General features: G+C 46.7%; 1 protein-coding gene across 2 annotated transcripts; it reads right to left on the bottom strand.

Moving 5' to 3' along the window:
• On the bottom strand, positions 1 to 25,961 carry LHX2 (LIM homeobox 2). 2 transcript variants are annotated; one of them, XM_056812117.1, is made up of 6 exons: positions 25,051 to 25,961; positions 24,527 to 24,743; positions 21,638 to 21,840; positions 20,128 to 20,537; positions 9,730 to 9,935; positions 1 to 902 (listed from the first exon to the last, which is right to left on the bottom strand). In XM_056812117.1, exons 2-6 carry the CDS (start codon positions 24,644 to 24,646, stop codon positions 615 to 617), a joined length of 1,227 nt encoding a protein of 408 aa, XP_056668095.1. In that variant the 5' UTR covers positions 24,647 to 24,743; positions 25,051 to 25,961; the 3' UTR covers positions 1 to 614. The 2 variants fall into 2 exon arrangements, with proteins under 2 accessions (XP_056668095.1, XP_056668096.1); XM_056812118.1 differs by lacking the exons at positions 24,527 to 24,743; positions 25,051 to 25,961 and adding an exon at positions 22,106 to 22,216.
• Positions 25,962 to 26,139: the final 178 nt, after the last annotated feature.

The raw sequence follows: 26,139 nt of genomic DNA, 5'->3' as shown, positions 1-26,139 counted from the left end.
TAGTTTCGATAAGTGGTTTTATTACTGGTTAGATTTTACAAATTCTGATATTCGAACAGACGTCCACCTTAAAATTCTAAAACAACAACAGAACCAATGAAGGGGTGTCTTTGTGTGTTTGTGTGTGTGTGTGTGTGTGTGTGTGTGCGCGCGCATGTGCGTGTGTCTGTGTTTTTTGTTTGCTTGTAGAACTATTCAAAGTAACAAACTTTTTTTTAAACATTTTTGCTCTGGTCATAAATATACAGAGAGAAAAGGAGGCAAGAGAGAAAATGGACATGGGAAATCCAGTATGTAGATAAAACAGTATATAAGGCACGTGGCAGTCTTTGAAATACAAGAAGCTCTAGCCAACTTAAATTAATTCTTGTTTTCCTTGCTCAGTCAGTCCACAAAACTGTACAGTTACACAAATGTTGTGTTGCGGATAGATCTTCCAAGTTAATTTTCAGTCCACACTCTGTAGTTACCAGAACACTCATTTTTTCCCCCTCTGTTTCCAGGCGAGATCCTAAAATGTGGTTAGTTAGTTGCTCAAAGCCTCTATTTAAAATACACTTGGAATTCAACTAAAGGATAATTTCTTTTTTAAAGAAATTATTGGGAAAGCGTCATCAGAAAAGGTTTGTAAGAGTTGTCTGTGTGGGACTCCTGGACTCATGGCCCTCCAGGCTCCCAGGCACGGAAGTTAAGACAGACGTCACAGTTGGCATTGTGGGATTAGTCAAGTCCGTGAGGGTGGTGGGGGTGCTGGAGGGGCTCATGGATGCGTTGGAAATCTCTGAGGCTGGGCCCGATGGGGTCCCCGTCTGTAGTGTGGAGTCTGAGGTCTTGTCCACCCCTGTGTTCTCCTGGCGTAGAAGGTTCCGCCTGAATTTAGCTCTGGCATTCTGAAACCAGACCTGAAACAATTAGACAGAACAGCCAGTGTTTACAAGCCTGCAATGAAGGAAGGAAGGAAGGAAGGAAGGAAGGAAGGAAGGAAGGAAGGAAGGAAGGAAGGAAGGAAGGAGAGAATGGAGGGAGGGAGAATGGGAAAGAGGAAAAGTGAAAAAGCAATAAGGAACATAAAAGATAATGGATACAAGAGAGAAGAAAGAAGAAATGATAAAGAAAAACAAGAGAAAAAGAGAAAGAAATCCAATCGACCAGCTTCCCATGGGATCATATTTTAAAGCCTCTGTCAGCTGCATTGAATAAGAGCAACTCTCTGGCTTGTACCCAATTCTGCCCAGCTGATTTTGGCCCAGGGCTGCTCTTCAGGCCCACCTGTGTAGATTCGGCCCAAATATCCAAGGGAAGGAGAGAGTTGAGGCAATTATCTAGCTAATTCAGGCCCAAGAAATCTTGCAATTGGAAGAACAGAATCGTGAGGAACTGAATAAAACAATATATATGTGCACAAATTTTAGCAGAATAAGGGCCTTGGATCTAATGCCCCACCATGTCCCTCCAGTTATCTTTGGGCACAGGAACATCATGGTCAAAACACCCTGAAAAAGAATTGCTTGAATTTACCTTTTATATGTGCATATACCTAAACACACATATAGACACATTGCCACACAAATAACATGCACTGCATAGACATCTATATGCATATATACATATGCATTCATATTTATCTGCCTACACATGTACAAGACATTTGTATATGCATACATGTATGTTCATATATAGCCATGTATTTGTATATAAACATATATACACAAACCCAAGGGCATCTCTACACATACACCCAGATATACATATAGTGAACATACATGCATGCAGATTGTGCATGTATTGCATGAGGATGCATATTAATAGTGCCTTTATCTGTACATATGTAGATATTCTTCATGTATCTGAATATATGCATATATATGTATATCATACATACACACAGGCCTGGACTCATAAGGATTTGGGTTCAAATCTTACCTCAGATACTTCCTAGCTGTGTGATCCTAGACAAGTCAACTAATCCCAATTGCCTAGCCTTTACCATTATTCAGTCTTGAAACTAATACTTAGTATTGATTCTAAGACAGGAAGTAAGAGTTTAATGAAGAGGAAAAGAAAAGAAAAGAAAAGAAAAGAAAAGAAAAGAAAAGAAAAGAAAAGAAAAGAAAAGAAAAGAAAAGAAAAGAAAAGAAAAGAAAAGAAAAGATGATGTTGAGATGTGCAAGCTCCAGAAAGGTCAGAGATGGCATGATTTTGATAAGTTGCTATTATCTTTGGGGAACTTCTGCCATTATCACTGTACCACCTCCCCACCCTACATCCCCAAAGAAAGAAAAAGCAAAGACTTTTAGAAAGGATGCCAGTGTCTGTTTTCCTGTTTCCATCCATTCTGTCAACTATTTTTACCTCTCTGCTAAGGACACGAGAAATTCCATGTTACCCCCATCTCTTCTTCCCAACCCATTGTGAATCTATGCTCTTAGAACCTCTATTGCTCCCCAAGACTTCAATATTAAGGTTGCCTTTCCCAAAGAAGTCAGTTAATAAGTGATATTTGATTGTGCCTTAATTTTGATTCAGTTTTAAAATCCTTTCTGATTATATCTTAGGGCAGTAAAAAGAGGAACTTGAGAGATTCTCTTAAAGCTTTCTCTCTTTCCTTCTACCTTCCCATGAATAAATGTCCAAGGGCTGAACCAAGGCATGAATAATGATAATGGCACTAATGGTGATCATATGATGACACTGAAGTTGATTATATCATAGCAACAATAAAGACACATTTCTAGAGCAATTTAGGATTTATAAAACATTCTCACAGCAGTCTTATGAGGTAAGAAGAGAAAGTATGAATATTCCTATTTTACAGATGAAGAAACTGAAGAGCAGAAAAGTTGTGGGACTTTCCTGGGGTCACCTAGTTTATTCAGAATGAAAGGCAGGATTGGAGCTCAAGTTTTTTTGACCTTGAAGCTATACTTTTATAGAAGGAGCCAGCATTCCCAACTGGGCCTCAGTTCTACTCAGATATTTCCTTTGCTTTCAATCTTATGATGATCCTAAGCTTGTGAGTCCTTATATCTCTGTGGTACTTCTTGGATAGACCTCCACCACTAACTTCCTGACTGAGTCTTGTTTCCTTACCAAAACAAAAAAGGAAATGATTCCTTCCAGGTTGATGACACTCAAAGGATGTTTCTTGGATATTTAAGGGCCTTACAAATAAATATATACAAACATTAACCTGGCTGCAAAGATGCCACCCTTGACCTGAGAGAAGCTAGCATATCAGTGAAGTGAATGTTTTGGACAGCTCTGTCCTGCAGAAATCATGAAATCAATGACTTTCCATCAGAGTGAGTGCTGAAAAAGAAAGTACTATATGAAAAGTAAGGATACTTGGTGTCTAGCCCCAGTTCTGCTATTAAATTACTGAATTACTTGGGGCAAGAATTCTGCCTCTCTGGGTTCAGTTGCCCCATCTGTAAAAAGGGGGAGTTAGAATAGATGATCTCCAAGCTCCCTTCCATCACTAATATTTTATTTCCAAAATTTCTTAGAGTGTTATCATTGTATCTTCTAAAATTATTTTTCCTAAGTTTCTCTGGTTTTGAACTCCAGGTTTTTATAACAATTGTTACCTGTTGTTTTCATTAGCTTCATATACTTCTGAACTTTTCACAATCTTCCTCCCCAAACACTGTACTGGCTCAAATATGGGCTATTCATAATAAAGGCCATTATCCCCCACATTAAGAATTCCTTGAAAGAAAAAATATAAAATGCTTCTTAATTTATCTCATAAATAAAAAAAATAATACAAATAGTTGGCCACACTCCAGTTTTAAATAAGTTATATCTGGAAGGGGGAAAATACAATCTATATTTGGACAATTTGGGTTTCAGATTCCAATACAACTATTATTAGCAGTCTGTCTAAGCAGGTACAGTGTCTGTGAACAACAATCAAGCTTTTCAAGTTAAATCAGCCTAAATGGGATTCTGAGTTGTGAGCTGATCCTGGGTGATAGTTCCTTCTTATTTTCATGTTTATATTTGGGATAAATCTAATGTTCTGTAGATTGTTTAATCTTAGAGATAATCTAATGTAGCCTGCAAAATAAGAGTAAAGTGAGACCTAAAGAGGAGAAATCATCTCTTCATGATTAAGTTCCTGAACTGGGATAGACCTTGTTTGGGCCTTGAGATTCCCAATCTAGTATTCTTTCCACCATGGCAATATTTTAATCCATACCTCCATGAGATGAGTCCATGGTTCACATCCCTCATTTTGCAGCTGAGGTGCTAGAAGTCCAGAGAGGTAAACCAACTACCCCTAGGGCCACAGAATGGCAAAGGCAAAACTTAAGCCCCAAGAACCAACAAGTGGTCAACAGCTATTTATCTACATTGGAATTGCCTGACCTAATATGGAATGGGAAATGGATATAACTCCTTTGGAAGAAAGAAGAAAATGCCATTTTATAAAAAATAATAATAGTAATCACCAGGAACTATAAAAGAATATGCCACTGTGAATGCTGACTACCTCAGGCTAGAAAATAAAGCAGAATCAGAGGGATTCATTGACTGAGTGCAGTAAATGAAAATTCTCCCAGGGATTGAGGTAGTTAAGGCTAACAGAGGGCATGATGGCTTCTTTGGAACTGTCCTGAAAGAGGAGGAAGGAATGCTCATAAAATGTGTCTGAACTGGGAAATGGTCTTTCTTTATTTATGCTCCATATTAGTTCTTTCACTGTAACCAACGTATTTCCTCTCACAAAACCTCAGTTTCCTCATGTATAAAATGGGAATAATAATCCTTAGACTACCTCCCTCTTGAGATTATGAAGAAAGTGATGTGGAAAGTGCTCTAGAAATGAACTGGTAACATTATTATCATTATTTTTGCTGTTATCATGCAAAACTACTGGAGATTGCTTCTTTCCCAGCAGTCTTATAGACATATGTCACTCTGGGATACTGCTTTCTGCAATTAGACCAAGACCTAAGAGCCTAAACCCCACACCTACTGCATTTGAATTGATCAAAGGAAGTGTATGCTAATGCATAACCACCTAGAAACCACATTAAGCAAATAACAAAGGATAGGAACAAAATCTATTTCATTAGTATGGGAAATTCCTACAAGAGGATATTATTCCCTCTACCAGTATAGGTCAACACCTTTTAATCAATGTATTGTATTAAAGAGTTGCCCACAATGCTAAAGGATTAAGTTATTTGCTTATGGTCACACAACCAAGTATACATCCCAGGTTTTTTTTACTCTGAGATCAGCTTTCTCTTTCCTATGACATGCTGCCTCTGGAGCAAATAAATATGATCCTCAAATTGGAGTTTCTGTCCATTAAGTAGTGTCATTACCCATCTATCTACCTCCACATTAACATTGCTCTCTATTCCCTAGAATCTCTTCTCTGTCCTGTGAAGGGTTAAAAAAGAAAGAACATAAAGATCCCTTTTGCAGGGAGGGGAAAAGACAATCTTGAAGGAAATGCACAAGACTGTGTATTGATGGAGCTGGTGCCCAACACGGGAGAGGGAACATCATAATGGAAAGGGCACTGGAATAAGCAGTCAGGAGGCATGAATTTTATCAGGAACTGGCTCTGCCACTAACTCATGATTTACCTTGAGCAGGTAAATCACCTCTTCATTCCTGGCTTCAGTTTCCTTAAATGTAAAAATGAGCAAGTTGAATTAAATAATCTCTTAGGTCCCCTTGGAGCCTTAACATTCCATGTTCTATGCCAGTGTCTATATTAATCTCTAAGGTATTTCATGTTCTAATATCTCTTCCAGCTATAACATTTCTACAAGCTCTTGACAGGCTATTCCATAAGCTCTCTTTCAGGCCTATTGTTATAAAATTGTGCTCTAATATCCTATATTATAAGGTTCCTTCTTGATTTAATATTCTAGGATTCTAAGGAAGGACTTCCATAGTCCTTGAATTTTATGAGGAGGGGTAAGCTGAGTTCTTGACATAGTGAATTTGGCTAGAGGTTGCAAAAGAGAAGTGGAATCTAAAAAGAAGGAGCTCGTCCTGTTTGCCCTAGGTAGGGGAGAGCAGTACCTGAAAATTCTGGTGATATATTTGCTCATCTTTGGGGATTTTACCACCCTCTGCCACTACCTTCTCTAATAACTCTAGATTGAATGGAACACTAGAATCTAATTGCCAGAAGCTCTGGGATCTTTTCCTTTACTTCTCTGCTCAATGTTACTTCCATCATTGGTCGAGAAGGGTCAGAGAAAAAGAGCTCAAATCTGTACTGTTTTCCCATCTGGGGGAAGGTAGCTAAGGAAGGAGGTAGAATCAAAAGAGAGCTTGGACATCTTGGGATTTCATTGATTCTATTTCTTCATAGCCAAAGATCCTTGAAGCTAACAGTACAGCTGAGCCCTGAGTAGCAGCTCACAGAATCACAAGATCTAGAGTCAGAAGGGGACCTTTAACTAAAGTATGAGTCCCCTATACACTATCACTTGACAAGTGGTTATCCAATATCTGTTTGAACATGACAGAAAACCACTGTTTCATGAGGTAGTCAGATTTAACTTTTAGTTCTATTAGGTTGAAATCCACTTCCCTGAAACTTCTGTCTCTTGGTCATGTTTTTGCCCACTGGCATCAGATAGATTAAATTCACTCTATTCCCCAAAAAACAACACTAAAAATCCCCATTCTGGCCCTTAGGTTTGGGTGAAGAGGAAAATAAATGATCAGACCCAAACTTTCCTGGTGTTTCTTTTAAGACTCCAAAGTAAGAGATATCAACTCATAATTAGATTCACAACATACAGATTTTGAACCAACTGGGTATAGCAGCTCACTGATCAGGCTCTGATTGGCAAAGGGATTATGGTTCATAGAAGGTTAGAGGTAGACGGAACGGATCTTAGCAGAGGGACTATTGGATTTTCAATGCAGGTGTTAACGCTGGAGGAAAAGTAGGAACATAGAATGTTAGACCTGGAATGAATCTATTTAAAAATAGGTCTGTAATTTAGTCTACTTAAGCAATGGAATAAAGACTTGTTAAAGCTGAAATAAACCTTAGATATCATCTGATCTCTCTCTTCATTTTTCAAATTCGGAAACCAAGATTCAAAGAGAATCGACTTACTCAAGAAGATAAGAGGCAGAGCTAAGACAAGACCTCCTTTTCTGATTCTCAGTTTTAAGTCCAGGCAGATGCTCAATGATTCTGAAATCTCATTGAGCTTTTCCACTTCCTTGGGAGACATGAGCTCCTGCTTGTGGTAGTGATCATGAGTGTCCCATGGGCTGTTCCAGGGTGGATCATTAGTAAAGCAAATACTCCCCACTTCTCCCAAATTCCCTTCCCTCTCCTATAAACAGGGGTAGTAGGGACAGAAATCCAACACAAGGGTCCATTTTCTAAGCCTGACAAATAAAAGAACTACAAGAAAACTTGAACAAAATCCTAAACAATTCTGTCCCAAGCTGAACTCGGTTGTTCATGTCTCCTGGGCAACTCCTTCGAACTCTCATCTCTGTTTTCTCTCCCTTTTCTCTTTCTCTTCCCCTTTCTCTCTTGATTTCAGCACCCCCTGCTTTCCAGAGCTCATAGGGAAAAGGAGGAAGAGGGAAGTTAAAGACACAATCAGAAAACGGATTTTCTTAAATGGGTCTAAGGCCAGTGATCTTGAACCCTGACAAAGGCAGAAAAGAGATGTAGAAACAGGGTCTTTGTAGAAGCAAAGAGGTGCACTGGAGTGTGATTGACTTTTTCGGAGTTTACTCTGCTGATGTCACAACATCTGTCTTCTCCCCTTAAAATAGTTCTTCGTTCATATAACTAAGAAACGTTTTAAAAATGTGATTCCATTCTTTAATCACAAGATTTCATCTCCCTCACTACTCTCAATACTCAGAGAATTAAGACCACCTACTTCAAAACCCATTTTACAAATAAGGAAAAGGGGGCCTGGAGAAGGGTAGTACCTTACACTTAATAGGTATTTAATAAATGTTTGTTGGATTGCCCAAGATTTCGCCCCCCCCCCCCCTTAAGAAGTTGAGTCAGGTTTAGAACTTCAAATCATAGATCCAATACTCTTTCTACTGTGGCATCTTGTGAAAGAGTAATTGGAAAACTTTCCTAGGGCATCCCCCCCCTCCACCCCACCATCATCTCTAACCCGAGTCTCTAATGGCCTCAAACTCCTCTCTCCTGGGCTCTGAAGCTTCTGAGCTTTCGGCTCTTTCTCCAGCCCCTCTCCCTCAAACCCCTTTACCGCAGCTTCCCTAGGAACTGCAGACAAGCCCAGCGCCAGAGCTGGGTCTCAGTGTTGGCTGGAAGGAAGTCTTTGTGCAGACAGCTGTCTTAGGGGCACCCAGAGCTAACCGGCTCCCCAAGAATGTATCCCAGCGATCGCTCCTCGCCCTCAGTTGGAAATTACAAAGCTGCGCATTAGAAATTAATGCTTTTTAATCTTTGAAACAGTCATTTATTATTCATTCCCACCACGGAGGCAAATATGTTCTGTCTGCCCGATTGACAAAACAAATGAAAGTTTCTATTTCGTTTTTTTCAGGTAAATATTCAGAGAAGTGTCTCAACTTCCTTAGTGTCTTAACCCAGCAAGGGAGTCAGTCGGCTCAATTCAACTCACTTTTGCCTTTAACTGGAGACACACCAGGAGGGGTGGGGGACTGGGGGGGGGGGGGGTGGAAACAAAAAGCAAAATTGAATGAATAATTACAGTTGTCAGCATTAGAGGAAACTCAGTCCTGAGAGTTACAAGGATAAAAGAGAAAGAGATGGAGAGATATTGAGAAACAGAAAAGGACCCCAAGGTACACAGACGCAAACAGAGGCATATAGAGGGAGGAGTAGAGACAGAAAAGGCAGGAGTGTGAGGGGAGGGGAGCCTATGGCAAAGGCAGAAGGGAACTGAAGAGATAAACACAGATGGGGGTGGCAGTGGTGGGGTGGGGCAGAGGGCAGATAGGAGGGGGGCAAATACAGATCGTGGGGGCGTGTTGCATGTAGTAGGCACATAAATAGGCTTTTCAGATTAAATTAAAGTGAGAAACAAAGGGGAAGGGGAAATCTTATATTCTTCAGAGTTGAGAGGGACCTCTAAGACATGACCTAAAGAAACGGTGCAGAAGAGATTGATAAGAGAGGAGTACAGCATAAGAAGAATTACTCTCTGGGCCTCATTTCCCTCATCTATAAAGTTCCAGAATTAAACAAGAGGATCTCTAAGGAGATTCTTCTAATTCTAAAATCCTATGAACCTAAGAAGGAGGCGGAGAATAGAAAGAAAGGGACAAAATGACTCCAATGGTAGAGTCCAAGGCAAGAAGAAACAGACAGAGAAAGGCAAAAAGAAGGAAGTGGGAGAAAGAAAAAACAACCCAGAAAGATAGAGAGGATAGGTTCCTAGAGGAAGTGTTTCAAAGGGAGCAGGGTCAATGTTTCTTTGAGTTTTCTTTTCTTTTGTGTTTATATGATTTTTAACTATCGTGAATATATTTCTTCCTGAGGTCTCACAAAGCTATTCTTTAACATAAGCTTCAACCAATAAGATTTCAGGGAAAACTGCGGAGGCCCATATGTTTGGGTGTATGAGCCCACATTGTAGGTGTACTGGGTGTTTTGTGCTGGGTGTGACGTATCCCTGACACTGCTTACTGTGGGTTGCCTCTTGTGTAGCTTATTGTGTAGTGTAATCTGAAGTAGCTACACTCCCACCTCCCAGGACTTCCCCCACCCCTTACCTGGAGGACTCTTTTGGTGAGACCCGTCTTCTGTGCGAGCTGTTTCAAATCCTTGGCGTCAGGGTTATGGTTAATAGCAAAATAGGACTTCATCGTCCTTAGCTGGTGATGTTTAAAGGAGGTCCGCATTCGCTTAGTCTTCTGGCTGCTGGGGTACTGCTGGTCCCTGTCCAGATGGTCCCCGTCATTTTCGTTACAGCTCAGTGCTAGAGTGGGAGAAAGGTTCAGAGGTGAAGGGTGGAGTGAGGAGGCTTCTCCTGCCCTCACATTAGGGCAAAGGACATTTCCCCAGAGGAAGACTGCATCCTTGAAGGTCCAGGAAGCCAGAGAGTGCCTCCCAGAGGCTCTCTGGGTTTAGTCTGCAGCAGTCCCTGTGCAAGCATGAGTCCAGCAAAATCTACTAAGCTTCCCTTTCCTCACCCAAATCAAGTGGAGTCTGGGTCCTGAGATACCAGGTTATTGTCAAGCAGCTTCAGTTAGACACTGCACCTTCCTGCCCTTAAAAAAATGCACAGGAAGTCTATAGTAGTCTCTTTGGGTCTCATTGACATCACTCCTAGGATCAAAGGATTCAGAGCTGATTCAAAAGGCATAGAGTCCAATCCCTTCCCTTTTCAGATAGGACACAGGGGCCCAGAAAGAGGAGGCAATGCCCTACTAGACAACATCAGAGCAGGGATTTGAACACAAGCCCTTCGATTCTGAATTATGTTCTCTTGTCACTACATCAGCATTTGAGAATTCCAGGTAGCTTTTTTTTTTTTAACCTTTTAACCTTCTGTCTTAGAATCAATGCTTTGTATTGGTTCCAAAGTAGAAGAGGAGTATGAGCTAGGCAATGGGAGTTAAGTGACTTGCCCAAGGTCACACAGCTAGGAAGTGTCTGAGGCCACATTTGAATCCAGGACTTCCCACCTCCAGGCCTTGGTTGTCATTCTGCTGAGCCACCTAGTAGCCCTGTCCAGGTAGAGTTTAAAGATTGTTTTCTTATATTTATGGTCTATCTGAGGCTTTGAGATAATGTAGGACACCTTTCTGATCACAAAAACCAATTCCTATGAGTCAGAGACTGAATTCTTCTGGTATTTAAAATATGTGCACCACAAAGAATGTAGAATAAAAAATACACACACATATGACAACTATGTAAAATAATAGTAATAACAAAAATATAAAAAATAAAAAGGAAATGGGAAAGGGACCTGGAAGCGAACAAAGTGTTTAAATTGTTTTGTCAAGGTTAATATACATTTTAAAAAGTAATTTATAAATGATTTTGAGTTTATGGTCTTACTAAACTCATTTTTATTTTTTGCTTAATTTGTTATTAATACACTCAGAATAACTATTTATATAAATATGTGAATTTATTTTTTAAATTATCTACATTATGAAGTTTCCTTCCATGTTCCAGGCACAGCCTAGGCAAAGCTGCTTCAAGTACAACTCCTTTTTAGAATTCAGAACTGTAAGCAACCTTATCAATCATCTAATCCAATAGTTTCACTTTATGAGTGAAGAAACTGAGGCCCCAAGAGAAGAAATAATTAGCCCAAGGTCATTCGACTGGGACTTATCAGAACCAAGATTTGAACCCCAATCTTCTGCCTCCCGATCCAGGACACTTTCCACACCTATTATCACATCTCTGTCATGAGCTGACCTCAGACCCTTTCAAAGAAATCAGCCACTACAGAAAAGGATAAACTTCCTAGCCTCAAGTGAACCAACTTCTCTATAGCTAATAGATCTCATTTCCTTCACTGTTCCCATGCTGTCCAGACACTGACCTGGGCTCACAGTCATTCCTCAGGCAGGAGGGGAGAGAGGAGCCCTCCTCCCCAGACACTTTCCAACTAGAGATTGAATTCGGTGGTTTCCACAAAGCTTAGCTATTACCACCACATTCTTAGCCTAAATGGGGTAGGGAGTAATCCCTTCACAGTAAGAAGTTCCTTCCATGGGAGGCCAGGTCACAGCTTGGCAGGGGGCTTAGGTCACAGCTGCCGCATACTATGAGCCCACAAAGCAGGATGTCTTTTGCACCTCCTGCCCCAAGAACCCTTAGAACAGGATCTTTCCCTTCACCAATGGCCCTTGGAGAAGGGTCCCTTCCCATCCCCAAGAGCCCAGAGAACAGGCAATCTGCCCCCTCCAAGAACCCATGGAGCAGAGTCTCCCTCTTCCAAGATTCCTGGGGGGCATAGACCACCTGGGAGAACCCTTGGGACCAAGCCTGGGACTAGAGCCAAAGAAGGGAGGAGAACACGGGGTGCAATTTGGGGGATGGAAGGGGAGGAGGAGCTTAGTCCTTTAAAACAAATTCCTACCATTTAACAAGGAGTCAAAGGATTGTCCTTAAATGTGGTTTCAGAGAAATAATAGTTCCCATTCCTATAGTGTTTTGAGGCTTACAACACTTGAGCCCTTTCTTCACAATGGTCTTATGAGGTAGGGAGTACAAGCATTATTATTCCCATCTTACTGATGAGGAAACTGAAGCTCAGAACAGAAAGTGAATTGCTATAGTTAATAAGTGTCAGAGCTGGGACTCTGGCCCAGCTCCTCTGACTCCACGTATCCTAAGTAAATCTGCCAGTTACCCCCAAGGTGCTTGAGAAAAGGGAGTGAGCATAGGAACATAGAATTCCTTTTATTTCTTTTGATATCATTGCCTGTCCCAGGTGATAGAGAAGGGGGGAGTCAGGGAGAAGGGCAAGCAGATAAGAATAATGGCTTATATAGGACTTTCAAGTTTGTAAAGTGGTTTCATACACATTATCTCATTTTATCCTCATGACATCCCTTTACAGTACCCCCATTTTATAGATGATGACATTGAAGTTCAAGAAGGCTAAATAACTTGCCCAGAATTATATGACCAGGAAATGTGTTTTAGAGTTTGAGCTGACGCCTTATTCCCAGATAAATGTCTTCTCAGAGAAAGGGGTAGGCTAGAGGTAGGGGGGAAGGCTGACTCTTGGGAGAAGAATAAGGACAAAGCATTTATATCCTTGGACAAAAAGTTGAAAACTTCATCAACCTGATGCTTGAAAAGTATGTTCCCATATGTTCCTGACCAGGAGCCTTCTCTCCAACTATTCCTATTTTGACAGTATTCCAAGGTTAACAAAATGTTTCTCTCCTGTGAAGCAGTCAGTTGGCTATATGGATCAAAAAGAGACCCCAGATTTTGTTGATGCAGAGGTTCCCTCTATCAACTAATCAATCTACAACTCAGAACCTTAAAGAGTGGCCTGAGGTTCAGCCACATTGAAGGACTTTTCTTAAGTCCGAATGCTAGTGAGTATCTGAGTTGAGATTTCAACTGGGATCTTCTTGGCTCCAAATCCAACATTCTGTTCACCATCTCTTCCTGACTCTGTTAGGGAGGGTATGCAGCATTTATCATTTTCATTTTTCAAATGAAGACTTTAAGGTTTAGGGAACAGAAGGGATTTGCTCATGGCCACACAACTAACATATATTATATCTGGTATTCTAACCCAGGACTCAGTGCCTTGGGCATTTTATGGCTATTGATCTTGAGCTCATAGGAACTTTAGAAAGTAACCAGTCTAACTGAAGGTCTCAGTCTAGTTGAAGAAATTGAAGACCAGCGATATGAAATAAATTACTTTAGGACACATCAAGAGTCAGGTGGGGTTCAAATCCAGATCCAGAGTACAGTGGTATGTTTCCCAATATATGGATCTGTCTCTCATAACAGATGCTATTTTATTTGTCACCAAAAAAGTATGCATGGACCTTAAAAGGAAGTATTTTCTGGCATAAAAGGGACACACAATTTGAAAAATCCTATTTAAAGAGTGTCTATGTCTTTATCCATCCTTAGTCCCAGGTTGACTTAAAGGAAGGGAATGGGGAGGAGGGAAAACCCTGAACCATCCACAGCTGCTCCTTCAGGCATGTTCTCAAGGGATACTCTCAGTCCTTCCCAGGACAGTGCCCTGTCCTTCCCTCCTTCTCCCCCCCTCCCTCTTGGACTTCTGTTAATGAGCTCTGCTGGGGGCCTTTGCTGGCCCAGTGTGCCCTTGGGGAATCCTTCCTGAGATAGGTCTGGTGGAGGAGGCAATGAGGGGTAGCCCAAAGGGAAAAAAACTCCTTTGAGGAAGGGAAGGGCAGAGTGGAATAGGAAGGAGGTAGGAGGGGTCTGAAGAGCAAGGAACCCTCAGAGTTGGAATTGGAGAATGGACAAAACAGAAAAAAATAGGGGCAAGATACTAAGAAAGGATAAGAAGGTAAGCAAGGAAGGAACTGTGCCTTGGTTGCTACTGACAGGAAAGGTCTGGCTCTGACATGTGACCTTTAACAAGTCATTTAACCACTCGGGACTTGACTTTCTTATCTGCAAAATGGGCATAATGCTATTTTACACTCTCTACCTAACTTTTAAAGTGGGGCAGAAATAATAGCTCATTGGGCACAAGAAAAGCTGCTCTGAATAGTCTGGTTGAGGCCTGGCCCAATCTGAGGGAGAAGTCAGAGGGAAATAAAATGGGAGGGGATGAGGAGAGGGTATGAAAATTGGGAGATGGGGGAGATAAAGATTAAAAGGAGACAAATTTGGGATTGATGGGGTAAAATGAAGGAAGGAAGTGGGAGGAGGGACAACAGGAAAACATGTAGAGGCTGAATTTGGAAGATGGGAGTGAGGTCCCAGGAAGGAGAGAGTAAAGGAGGGAGGGGGTTAAGGGGAAGTAGAATGAGAGGAGGTAAGGATAAAGAGAGAATGGGGCAGGGAGGGAAGCTGGGAGATGGGAGGAGGGATGGAATGAGGAGGGGAAAGGGGAGTTAGGGGATTAGTTTAGGAAAGGGGGAGATTGGGCTGAGAGGGAGGTCGGGGAAGGGGGAGATGGGGTGGGGGAAGCGTGGGGAAAGGGGAGAGGGTGGGGAGGGCTTTGGCTTTCTTTTTCCCTCTCAATTAGGCCAATTCAATAGAGCTAAAGAGCTCGTAAAATCATGAATAATTTACTCGTGATCTGTTATTAACCCATCGGGTTTCCAGCTCTTGTCGCAGGGACTGAACCTGTAATCAAATGTGACTTCGCCTCATTTTACTAAAGACGAGATTGTAGGTTCAATTGTCTAAATAATGGATAGGAATCAAATCAGTAATTACGCCGCCAGGCAAAAAAAGGGGCGGGGGGAGAATAAGTCACCGCCTTTCGGCCAGAGCTACTTGCCCGGCCCCAGAGTCTGCCCGCCAAGCTACTCCCAAGCTGCTTTGGAGCGCCCGGCTTGGCCAGGCCAACCCCATGCTGCGCTGGGCTCAGAGCTCCCCATGGGACCGGGTGTGGCTCTCCTTCTGGTTACCAGCAGCACCAACCCCCCTCCCCCCCTCAGCATTCCCTCTCTTCTTCCTGGCCTCCCCCGGGGCCTGGCAAAAAGCGCCCAGCCCCTAACCCTCCCCTCAACCCCCACCACCACCTCCCAGAGCGAAGGCAGGCGCCCTCCCCCCTGCCCGCTTTGGGGCCCAGAAAAAGGGAGGGAGAAGAACTGGAGAGATTTCTGAGGAGCTGGGCCACAAGGGTCCTGCCCTTTTTCGTGCTTCACCCGAACTATGGGGGGGGGTGGGGTGGAGAGGGAGGAATAGAAAAGAAGATTTCTGATGAATATTTGTGCAAACTCGGAAACCCCTCGACAAACTTGGCCCAGCTCTCACTAGATCCTATAAGATAATAAAATTTCAAGCTGAAAAGGAACTGAAAAGAGATCATCTAGTCCAACCTCATTTTACAGAAGGGGAAACTGAGGCCCAGAGAGGGAAAGTGATTTGCTCAAGGTTACATAGGTAGCAGAGAACAGATTTAAACTTAGTAATTAGACTTGATTCGGATCATCCAGCCTGATTTTCCAAGGATAGCTTCAAGCACCTGAGGAGACTTCAAGACGTAAGGAGCAAGCACCTTCTTGAACACTACCTAGAGACCACAAGGACCTTCATGTTATCTAAATATACATATACATTTGTCTTTATAGCTTCAGATCAACCACAACTCAGCTTAGATTTGCTCTTGTAGGGATAAAGGATTTCTGTTTCTATAAAGTTCACAAAACACTTTCCTCAAAATGGTCCTGGGAATAGGTAGAGTCTACCTTCCCATTTCACAAATGAGGCAACTGAGGTTCAGAAAGAAGTGACCAGCCCACAACTCATACAGCCAGTAAGTGTTTACTTTGAGATTTTAACTCATCCTCATGTTCTAAATTTAGCCTTTTCCACTACCCTGAGACCCCTCCGGGGCTGAGTGGCTTTGTGTCATTATCCCGGCAAACCGTATATTTGGTGTTCTCCCAATGCCTTCCTTCCCTGCCCCAAACCAGGCTCCCAGTATCATTTGCCTGTCTAAAGTCTCTTCACTCCATGAATGGGTTTTTGGCTGGGGCTAGGAATGAAGGAGACATTAACATTTGGAGCCCTTGATAATCGGATGGTCACATCCCTCTCGTTCCTTTTTCGAATGTATTTTAGCTTCTTTCATACAAATAGGAATAAACATAATACTAACACTCAGCCCACATTTCTATCACATTGCAAGGTACAAAGTACTTTCCTCGGAACATTCCCGTGAGGCAAAGAAGTAGTATCTCTCTCTCTCTCTTTTTTCTTCTTTTTTGGTAAGCAAGAAAACTGAGGTTTTCTTGTCCAAGGTCACGCAAAAAAGGAAATGTCAGAGCCCCAATTCCAACCCCTAACTCCTGACTCCAAGTCCTGCAATCCTTCCGCTATACCGCCGCCTCTAAAGAGGGACAGAAACTGAAACGAAAAAAGAAAAATCTTCTGAACGGAGGGAGGCTAGGGCCGACCTGCAGCGATGCCGCTTTCCTGGGAAACCCTGAAAAGTGGCCCCATGTTCAGACATCAATTCAGCAGTCCCTCTCCTACCTCTCCCACCCCCCTCCCAGATAACAAAACAAAATTTCAAAACTATCCTCCAGCATCTCACTCCTTTTCAACAAGTGAAGGAGGATGAACGACAACAGGGGCAGCAAACTCTTTAAGGGGGAAAAAAGAGACGAGAAAGGAGGGAAGGGGAGGGGGGGAGAGAATGGATCTTTTTGAAGTCTTGGCTTCCTTCTAAGCTATTCTCCACTTGTCAGCCTTCATCCACATCTCAAACCCGCCAGCCAGTCTTCTACCTCACAGAGATACCAACCCTGGGGGGCGGGGGGGGGGGGGGAGATGGGAGGAAGAAGCGAAAAATCTCTTATTTACCCTTCAATTTAATTCTCAACGCGGCTCCAATCGCTCCTCCCCCCACCCCACCCCCACCTTAAGGGAAAAAAAATCCCACCACCACACACACCCGCCACCCGTAGGGAATAGAGATCTCAGGAACCAGCCTAACTTCCATCTCAACCTGTCCCTCCTTAGAACTGTTTATAAATATATACAGATTGCAGTTTTATCTGAGAAAGTCAGTACGCAGCTTCAGTTTCATCCTCATAGGGAAGGGGAAAACACCAGGTTCAGAAGGAGAAAGAAGCCAAATCAGAGCCATCACACTCAAACGAAAAAAGCAACCACTCCCCCTTTCAATTTTCCAAATCCATGTTCTTTGCATTCAAGATTCACAGATTCCGATTCCGGGTTTAATATTTCAAAAGGAGGCACAAGCAAATTCTCCCCATCCTTAAAAACACACACACACACACACACACACACACACACACACAACCCACCAACTCTCCAACCCATTTCTCTAACTGCGGCTTCGATGACGTGGAAAAAAAGCTTCAAAATCGCTACTGAACATAGATCATCGATACAGATGTGCTCCATCACATTTTAATCCGAGTAAAACCTCCTTAACTTCACTCTCTCCCCACCTCCATCTCTCGCCCTCCAGGAGAGCTGAAAAGATAGGGTTTTTGTTTTTATTCGGGGGTGGGGGGAGGATTTTGTTTTGTTTTGTTTTTGTTTTTTTGCAGTCGCACATTAGACTGAGAGGGGGAAGACAAAACCTCCAGGAATCGGTTATCTCGAAAACGAAATAAAAAATAATTGCAAATAAACTCTATCTATTTAGGAAGCCGTGGGGATCATAAAGCTTTCCGGAGCTGTCCATACCTCAGGCAGATGTCGACGGTTTAATTTACTAGTTTTCAGAACCTCAACATCTGCCTTCTAAAAGAAGGTAGGAGGTGGAGGTGGGGTGGGGTGGGGGTAAAGGGGTGGAAGCAGAATGAAAGACCGAGTCTGCAAAATTAAGGAAGAGAGGAGGAGGAGGAGGTGACTTCCGAAAGCTGGAAGACTAAACTGAGACCTCTGGGACTCTCAGCGGGGGAGAAGCATAAAGAGCGGAAAGAATGGTACACCCAGAAAACTTGGGTTAGTCACAGATTTTGTTAGCTGTGTGACCTTGGCCAAGTCACTTCCATTCTCTGGGTCTTTTTTCTAATAGGCAAAAATGGAGAAAATAAGTCCGTGCCTTTCCTAGCAGCATGGCGTTAGAGGGTTAGAGAAATGAGAAGTGTTGGTGCTATTGTTGTTATTGAAACGGTTGCAGATCCACCCATCCCATCTCCAAAACCGTCCCCACCCCAGTTAATTCTTGGGGCCAGAGGTAGAGAATCAGGCCAGTCCCATCTCTTTCCTGGTCACACATTTCGGGAATGTTAGGCCACTTAGCACTGAGATGTAGCTCAGGAGTTTTCGGAGAAAAGTGTGCAGTGCTCGAAGCACAATGCTTTCTCAGGTCTTAGGAAGGGTGAGCTATGACTGCGGGGGTGGGCGCCTCACAGAAAAAGGAGAGGGAACGGAAAGACTGAGCCAGAGCCTAGAGGTACCTGGTAAAATCAACTGAGGTCGAGAATGGGGGAAAGATTGGTTCCCTTCTCCCATTACTGACTTGGCACCTTCTGCTCCCCACTATTTCCCAAATTCCTCAAAGGGATCCCTTCCACCTTCACCAACTGCAAGACAGTGGGAAGGTCGAATTTCTTATGTGTGAATGCGCCGGTCCCCTCCTCATCAGGCTTCCAGCCTGCGGTCCACTGATCCACCCGGTCTCCCATAGCTTTCACATAGTCCCGCACCCTGGTCTAGCATGACCAGGAGTCCCTTCGCAGTCATCTATCCCATTAGGGCCTCCGCAAGTCTGCTTCCAGCTTTTCTCCACCCAGGCTCGGCCCTGTCCAGCTCTGGCGTTACACTAACCAGGCCTTGCCTCGAGGACCGCCTGACTGTAGGGCTGAGTCCCCATCTTGGGCCTCTCCGCCCTCCCCGCTCCGCCCCGGGCACCTGCTCCCGACTCAGCGCTCAGCTTACCGCTGGCTCCTGCAGCTCCCAAGACTCGCTCCCCTAACCTTGCTTGGGCCTCGGCCGCTCTTACGGCTCCTTTCCCCACCCCACCCCCATCCCCAAAGAGAAGCAAACGAAATCAGTTCTTGGCCCTCCTAAGCTTGAGCTTCACATCTAGGTCTTTAGTTTTCAACTCCAGCTACATCTCGATCCCTTAACCTCCAGCCAGGGCACCTGCTCTCCCACTCAGCTCCAGGCTCTTAGGACCTTTGCAGCTCCCTGCCCCGGCTGCTCCTACCCAGGCTCAGCCACCCGCAGGCAGCCAGTACACTGTGCTGTCTTGTGAGATCTCCCAGAGAGAATACCTGGTCCTCAAGAGTGAGGATTTACCATCTCTGGCCTGCATCTTCCAGCTCTAGCCATTTTTCTGTTCCCTCCCCTCCAGCTTCCCGCACCTGCTCTCCCGAACTTCCCGGTTCTCTCCAGCTCCCAGACCTGGTTTCCCTCACCAGGGCTGGGCCCTTGCAACCTGGGCTAACCCTCCTCATCGAGCTACCAAAGGGAATTCACAGCCTGGTCCTCAGAAGTGCTAATTTACAAGCTCTGCCTGCCTTCCAGATTTCAGTTCCAGCTACCCTTCTCTCTCCTACCTGCTAATCATGAATAGTCCCCCCTCCTGTTTTCTCCTTAACCAGATGACCTCCCTTCCAAACTCCTTTCTTTTAGATGATGGGAGTGGGGGAGGGGGGAAGGAACCAAAAGCCAAACAACTTCCAAAGACCAATTCTTTATAAGCTCCCATAGCTCTGAGATTCTGTGCTCCCCCCACAAGTCCCAGAGGACAGAAATGCAAAAGCATCGAAGGTGAGGAGATCAATAAATTAATGTGTATCATTTAATCCCAAGAGGTTAAGATACACTTGGGTACATCACTAGGCAAGGTAGAAATAGATGGCAGAAATGGACTAAAGACCTAAAGTTGGGAATCATCTGGACAAGCCCACCAGCAGATACAGTCACAGAACCCTCATCTTCCCAGTTGCAACTGTCCCCCACTAGCCCGTGCTGAGCCTTTCCCGGGAGAGTCAGGCCTCAAGGGGACTAAAGAGGCCAGGGACAGCACTTCTTACCTGCATTGTAGGCAGCCAGGTCCGCCCCAGGCCCTGGGCTCTTCCGTTTCCGTGGCCGACCCTTCTGCACTGTGCCCACGCCGTTGTAGTAAGGGAGGCCCAAGGTGTTGGCCCCGCCAGTGCCCAAACCCGAGCCCTTGGCTGCAGCTGCTGCTGCGGCTGCTGCGGCTGCCGCCACGTCGGCATGGTTGAAGTGGGCCTGGTAGTCACCCTGCAGCAGCGCTTCGAAGTGCAGCCGGCAGTAGACCAGGCTATCCTTCATTCCAAAGTGATCACCCGTGGTCAGCATCTTGTTGCACGTGGTGCAGGTGAAGCAGTTGAGATGGTAAACTAGGTCTCGGGCTCGCATCACCATCTCTGATGCTGAGATGCCCAGGTGACAGCGGGCACAGCGTTGCACAGAGAACCGCCTGGAATGAAGAGGGAAGCAATGCTGTTTGGGGAAGGTGGCTCCTTCTATTCCTGATGCCTTGGATCAATGCTGTTGCCCCCTCCACCCTTCACCCCCCACCCCTTTCATTTTTTACTCTTATTGAGCTGACTAATGGGAACAAGTAGGCCTTCAACTCTCAAAGTACTAGGTTCCAAGCCTCTTTCCCTACCCTGGGTCAGATGACCTAGGTTCTCAGGCTCTCTTCTTCTGATCCTCACCTGACACCTCACACCCCCACTTTTACCTGCCTTCACCAAGAAAGTTCCCTGTTTCTCCTAGTGCTTGTCTAAAACCCAAGAGAGCCCCCAGTTAGCTCCCACTCTTGCCCTCCTCAAAGTTGTCAACACCGGGGACCAAGGGACTTGTCACATGCCCTTGCCCTTCCCCCACCCTCCCCCAGCACCTCCCAGCCACTGCCAGTGAACAACACAGACCTCTAAACAAGAGGGAATTTGAAAAAGCCAAAGAAAGGAGAAAGATAAGGGAAATTAAAGGGGGAAATATGATTAAAATAAAAAACAAAACAAAATGGAAGATCCATAGCAGCTAGAAAGACAGAGGAGAGAGAGGGAGGGAGGGGTAGAGGAGAGAGAGAGAGAGAGAGAGAGAGAGAGAGAGAGAGAGAGAGAGAGAGAGAGAGAGAGAGAGCTTTTTTCTATCAAAATATATTTTCTATCCCATGCACACAGGGTAGCTCCCAGTCACTCTATCGATCCAAAAAATCTCTGGAACCTTTTCTCAAAGATCTCCCTTCCCTTCCAACACTGAGTCCAAATATGGCGGGGGAGGGGGAGTGGAGGATGCCTATTTCTGAGTCTCCTGAGACTAAAGGCAGAAGCAGATGGAGGCCAAGGGAGACTCTCCCTCTTAGTTGCACTTAAACTTCCAAGGGGGGCAAGGAAGGGAGGGACTCTGCCTTCATCCATCTCTTAAGGAGTCCACTGTCACCCTCTCCTCTTTTTCGTTCCAGGACAGAAACCCCCCCCCCCCCCCAACGCACACACACATCCGCTCCTCCAGGGCAACTTAGGCCCGACAGAGTTCACTGCTCCGGGTATAGGATACTTGTTCCCGTACCTGTAATAGTCTTCTTTGCAGTAAATGCTGCCGTCCTTGCTGAAGCAGGTGAGCTCCGACTCCAGATTGAGTTTACACTCGCAGCACTTCAGGCAACGCATGTGCCACTGTTTGTCCACTGCCAGTAGGTAGTAGCGATCGGAGATTTTGCCTCCACAGCCCGCGCAGAGCGCGGCCCGGTCACTGCTGATGGACGGCATGGTCTATGGGGTAAGAGGGCACAGTTAGCCCAAGCCAGACACGGTGTCACCTGGAGGCTGCTGCTTACCCTGATTCTCTCTTCTTCTGCCACAGTACTGCTCTCCACTACAACCTACCACCGCTCCATTCCCAAACGTTGTCCTCTTCCTCCACTATCTCCCCCAGAGGAGAGAAGGTACCCTACAATTCAGTAAGGCCCAGGGGCCTAAAGAAAGCGGAACTTTTACTCTGGGGCTGATGAAACGGACCCCAACCCCCACTTCATACCCGGCGTGAAACCAGACGCCCCAAAGCGGCGCCTTGCTCGCGACCTCTGCCTCCTCTTCGGCCCTGGTCCCAGTCTCTGGGTCTCTCTCCTCCCCTCTCACTCCAGATCGCTCCCTCCCAATCGCCTTCGCTAGCTCTCGCCCTCTCCTTCCTCCCCCACCCCCTTTCTCAGAGTCGCCCTCTCCCTCCCTTTCTCCTTTCCTCCCCCCCTCCCTCCCCCTCCCCCTCCCTTTCTTGTGGATGGCTTTGAGGCTGGGGTCTTTAACTCGGCCTACGCTGAAGGATGACTGGGGTAAGGGAGGAACTGGAGGGAATGAAGCATCCCACCCCCAAATGTATTTTCTTGGGTCTCACGAGTAACTTAAAGGGGATATTGAAAGAGTTTCTGTGTTCCCCGAAACCTCATGATCTCCAGACTCATTTCCTTAACTCTTTTTGGGATGTTTTTACTCCTCTTTCCTTCCCTCTGGATTTTAAAAGAGAGAAAAAAATAAAAGTGAGCCCCATACAGCTCTGGAAGTCCGGGGGATAAAAAGGAAGCAGTCTAATGTCACCAATTTGAGTCCAGCGTTTGCACTCCAACTAGGACATGGAGAAATATAGCCTTACCCCCTTTCTCCTACTGCACCCCGAACCACAAACCCCAAGGCCCTACTGCTGAGACGGCACCTTCTTGGGACCTTTCTTCTCCCACTACACATACACTACCCGACCAGACCTTTTTCCACCACGAAAAGGTCCAGCTTTCACAGGAGGCCGACCAAGGGGTCTGCCACCCCAACTACAATGGCTTCAAGACCAACAGACAGTTCACTACTCGTAAGTCAATCCGTAATACAGCGCAAGACCCCTCGCTGCCTTCCGGTCCCCAGGGGCACCAAGTTTTGGCGAGGAGAAATAGCTGGAGACAGACCTCAAAATGCCTTCCCCCCTCCTTTGGCCCACAACTCCAACCCTACCCCGAGGAGTCTTTAATTTATTTTGTTTAATAAGAATGAGGACAGAGAAAAGAAGGCCGTCTTGCCCGAGATCCAGGCACGGCTCCGCAGAGAAATCTCAAAAGCTGGGCCAGGTTATTTTTCTCTCCCCAAAGGTCACGCCCGAGCCGGGCGCTGGGCCTGGCCTGCTCTGGGGACAGAGAAGGGGCCTGCCGGCCTGTCGGAAATCCTGGGAGTCCTCAGCCTGGGCCAGCCCAGAACCCCAAGTCGCATCTGGGACCCCAAGGAGAGGGACGGGTGCGCTTTACAAACGCTGCCGCCTAACTTTGGGGCTCCCCCCTCACAAGGCTAGAGAAAGAAGAGGGGTGGCAACCGCCCGGCGCTTGTCTCCCACACACACACACCCCTGGCAGACACACACCCTCCCAGATCCAAGACCCCCAAGATTGGGATAGAAGGCGCCGAAAGACAGACAACGAAGCCCTCGCTCCCGAAGTAATCAATCCTCTGCGGGAATAGTAAGCTAGGTTTGTCCCCTCCGATTCCACTCAGTGGCTAGAGGCTAAAGGGAGCGGGGCTGGAAAAAGGCAAGGAGCCAGGGAAGCTCCTACAGCCCGGAGCCCGGAGCCCGGAGCCCGGAGCCCGGAGCCGGGAGCCGAGCGGAGGACACAAACTGACGGCGGATTGTGCCGGCTATTTCTTTCCTCCAAAACCCGGGTCCTGGCTGCCACAGGGACTAAGGCCCCTCGGGCTGCCCCGGGACAAGAACTAAAGGAGGGCTGAGCGCTGGGCACAAACCAAACTCGCTAGTCTCCAAGGTAGGGGAGAAGGCGAGTATTCTCACCTTTTCACCCTATGCCACCCAAAGGAGGCAAGTAATCTTTGTCCTGGCCCAATTGGGCCCCTGGCTCTCCCACATCGGGAGAAACGCTAGGCATTTCTCTCTCTCGTTCTTCTTTTCCGTTTTCCATCTCCTTCCAAGGGGAAAGCCGCAGCCCAACAGAAAGCCCTCAGTCCTGGGGTGAGGTAGTGTTGCTACGGACTCGGTTTCTTGCAGCCCCTAGCTTGGGCTTTTGAACCCCGGGCCCAGCGAAGGGCGCTCCGAAAAGTACACAGCTCACTTTCCCCAAAACTTCGAAGAGCACCCAGAGGAGGAGGTGTGGGAACCGCCAGCTCCGCGTTTCTCCACAGACTTGCCCCAACCCCCAGATCACAATTCCCAGTCAAATCCTGCTCCCCCCTGCGCCATACCCCCTCCCCAAGTCCTTTCCTCCCGGATCCCTCAAAGCAAACACGGGTATGAGGTATGCCTTCTCCTGTTGGTAGTTTGTGGTAAAGGGGGTAGGGGTGCAGGAGAACAGGAACCAGCATTTGGGGGTGATATTGTCTCCCTCCTCTGCCCCGCAGGCTCTCTTCTCCCTGTCCTGTCCCTCGTTCCCCTCCGCATAGACCCCTTTCCCTCCTTCCCAGCCCTTGCGCCTACCGTCTCCGTCTCGCCCCGGTCTATGGCTGAGCTGATGGCTGGCGCTTCGCTCTTGGCCCTGCGGTCCATTTCGTCGATAACCCCGTGCACTTCGGGACCCGACAAGCTGTGGAAGAGCATCTCGGCGGGGCCGGGCCCCCGGGCCGGAGCGACGAGGAAAACGAAGAAGAGGCTGTGGCTGAGACGCGGGAGAGGGAGCTGGAGGCGCCGCGGGAGGCTGGGGGTGGAGGGAAGGTGGGAGGCGGCTGGCTGGCCCACGAGTGCTGGGGCTTACCCTGGACCCGAATTTCTCCGGGAGTCCGTTCGCCCTGCGCCCGGGAATGTTATCGGGCCAGGCACATCCCTCCTCCCACCGCCTCCCGGGCTGGGCTCTCCTTCGCCCCAGCCCAGCCCCGCCCAAGCCCTGCTCCCCTCAGCCCCCCGGGCTGTCAGCGCTGCTCGGAGCAGCCGGCTGAAGGGAGCGGTTCTTTGCGCATGGTCTGCCCGAGTCCCCTCCCGGACCTGCCCCAGGCCTGGGCACCTACATAGCTAGAGGTCTCAGTCACTGAGGGGCAGAGCTGCAGGGGTTTGGGAAGAAGGGGAGGTTTGGGAGCGGTGGTTAAATGTCGAGCCCGGAAACCTAGGGAGGAGGGCAGTAGCCAATGCCCCTCTGGGCGCCTTCACTCGGTTGGCATGGTCGCTTGGTCTCGGGTTCAGGGGCTAGAGCCTTCGGCTATGGGCGCTGCGCGAAGCAAGGAGGTCGGAAAGTCTGCGGGCTGGGTTCTCTACCTCCTCAAACTCCGCCGGTGCCTCTCCCGAAGAGGGGAGGGAAGGGGAGGAGCTAGGGAATACCGAAAGGCAGGAGAGAGAGGGAGAGAGAGAGAGAGAGAGAGAGAGAGAGAGAGAGAGAGAGAGAGTGAGAGAGTGAGAGAGAGTGAGTGAGTGAGTGTCAAGGGATAGAGGTAACGATGCGCCCCCTTTCCAAGAGCGACTCCGCACCCCCCCCCCCTTCCCCAAGTGTCCCGCGTCTCCAAATGCGCCTTGCTCTGCTTATTGTGCCTCTGGCTAATCTGAAGTCGCTGTCCCTCTATGATGGGCTATCTGAGACGCGTGGGTAACTGGGGAGGAGCAGAGGGAGGAAGGGGAGGAGGATGAGGACGAGGGCAAGAAGGAGGAGGTGGAGGAGGAGGAGGACGAAGCAGATCAAGAAAAAAGAAGAGGAGGTGGGGAGAAGGAGGAAAAGAGAGGGAAGAGGAGGGGAGGAGGAGGAAGAAGAGGAGGAGGAAGAGGAGGAGGAGGAGGAGGAGGAGGAGGAGGAGGAGGAAGAGGAGGAAGAGAAGGAGGAGGAGCTGGGATCTCTGCAGCTGCGGGACCTGCTTGAAGCAATCCCCTTAAAGTGCGAGCTAAGCAGCCACCCCAGCTCTGCAGTCCCAGCGAGCACAAGCCTGCGCGCCTTTTCTACAGCCTCCTCTGACATCACGTCCTGCCGTAGCCCCATTGGCTAAGGGCCGCCTCTGGCCCTCGCAGCGCGTGCTGCCTAGAAGATGGGATGCAGGGGAGGGGTGATGTGATGGATTGGAAAGGGATGGAGTGTGTGTGTGTGTGTGTGTTGGGGGGGGGGGGGGAGACACTGG

Source organism: Monodelphis domestica, chromosome 1 (assembly GCF_027887165.1).
Source record: "Monodelphis domestica isolate mMonDom1 chromosome 1, mMonDom1.pri, whole genome shotgun sequence".
Classification (NCBI taxonomy): Eukaryota; Metazoa; Chordata; class Mammalia; order Didelphimorphia; family Didelphidae; genus Monodelphis; species Monodelphis domestica.
The sequence above is the reverse complement of the archived record's forward strand: the minus strand, read 5'-3'. Positions and strand labels throughout refer to the sequence as shown.

Bases quoted from the DNA above. Each gene is read 5' to 3' on its own strand.
- LHX2 (XM_056812117.1), bottom strand. From the start codon at position 24,646: ATGCTCTTCCACAGCTTGTCGGGTCCCGAAGTGCACGGGGTTATCGAC. The intron at 20,538-21,637 runs GTACGGGAACAA...TCTTCATTCCAG, and splicing joins TGCAAAGAAGACTATTACAG to GCGGTTCTCTGTGCAACGCT. The intron at 903-9,729 runs GTAAGGGGTGGG...TAATTGTTTCAG, and splicing joins TCACCAAAAGAGTCCTCCAG to GTCTGGTTTCAGAATGCCAG.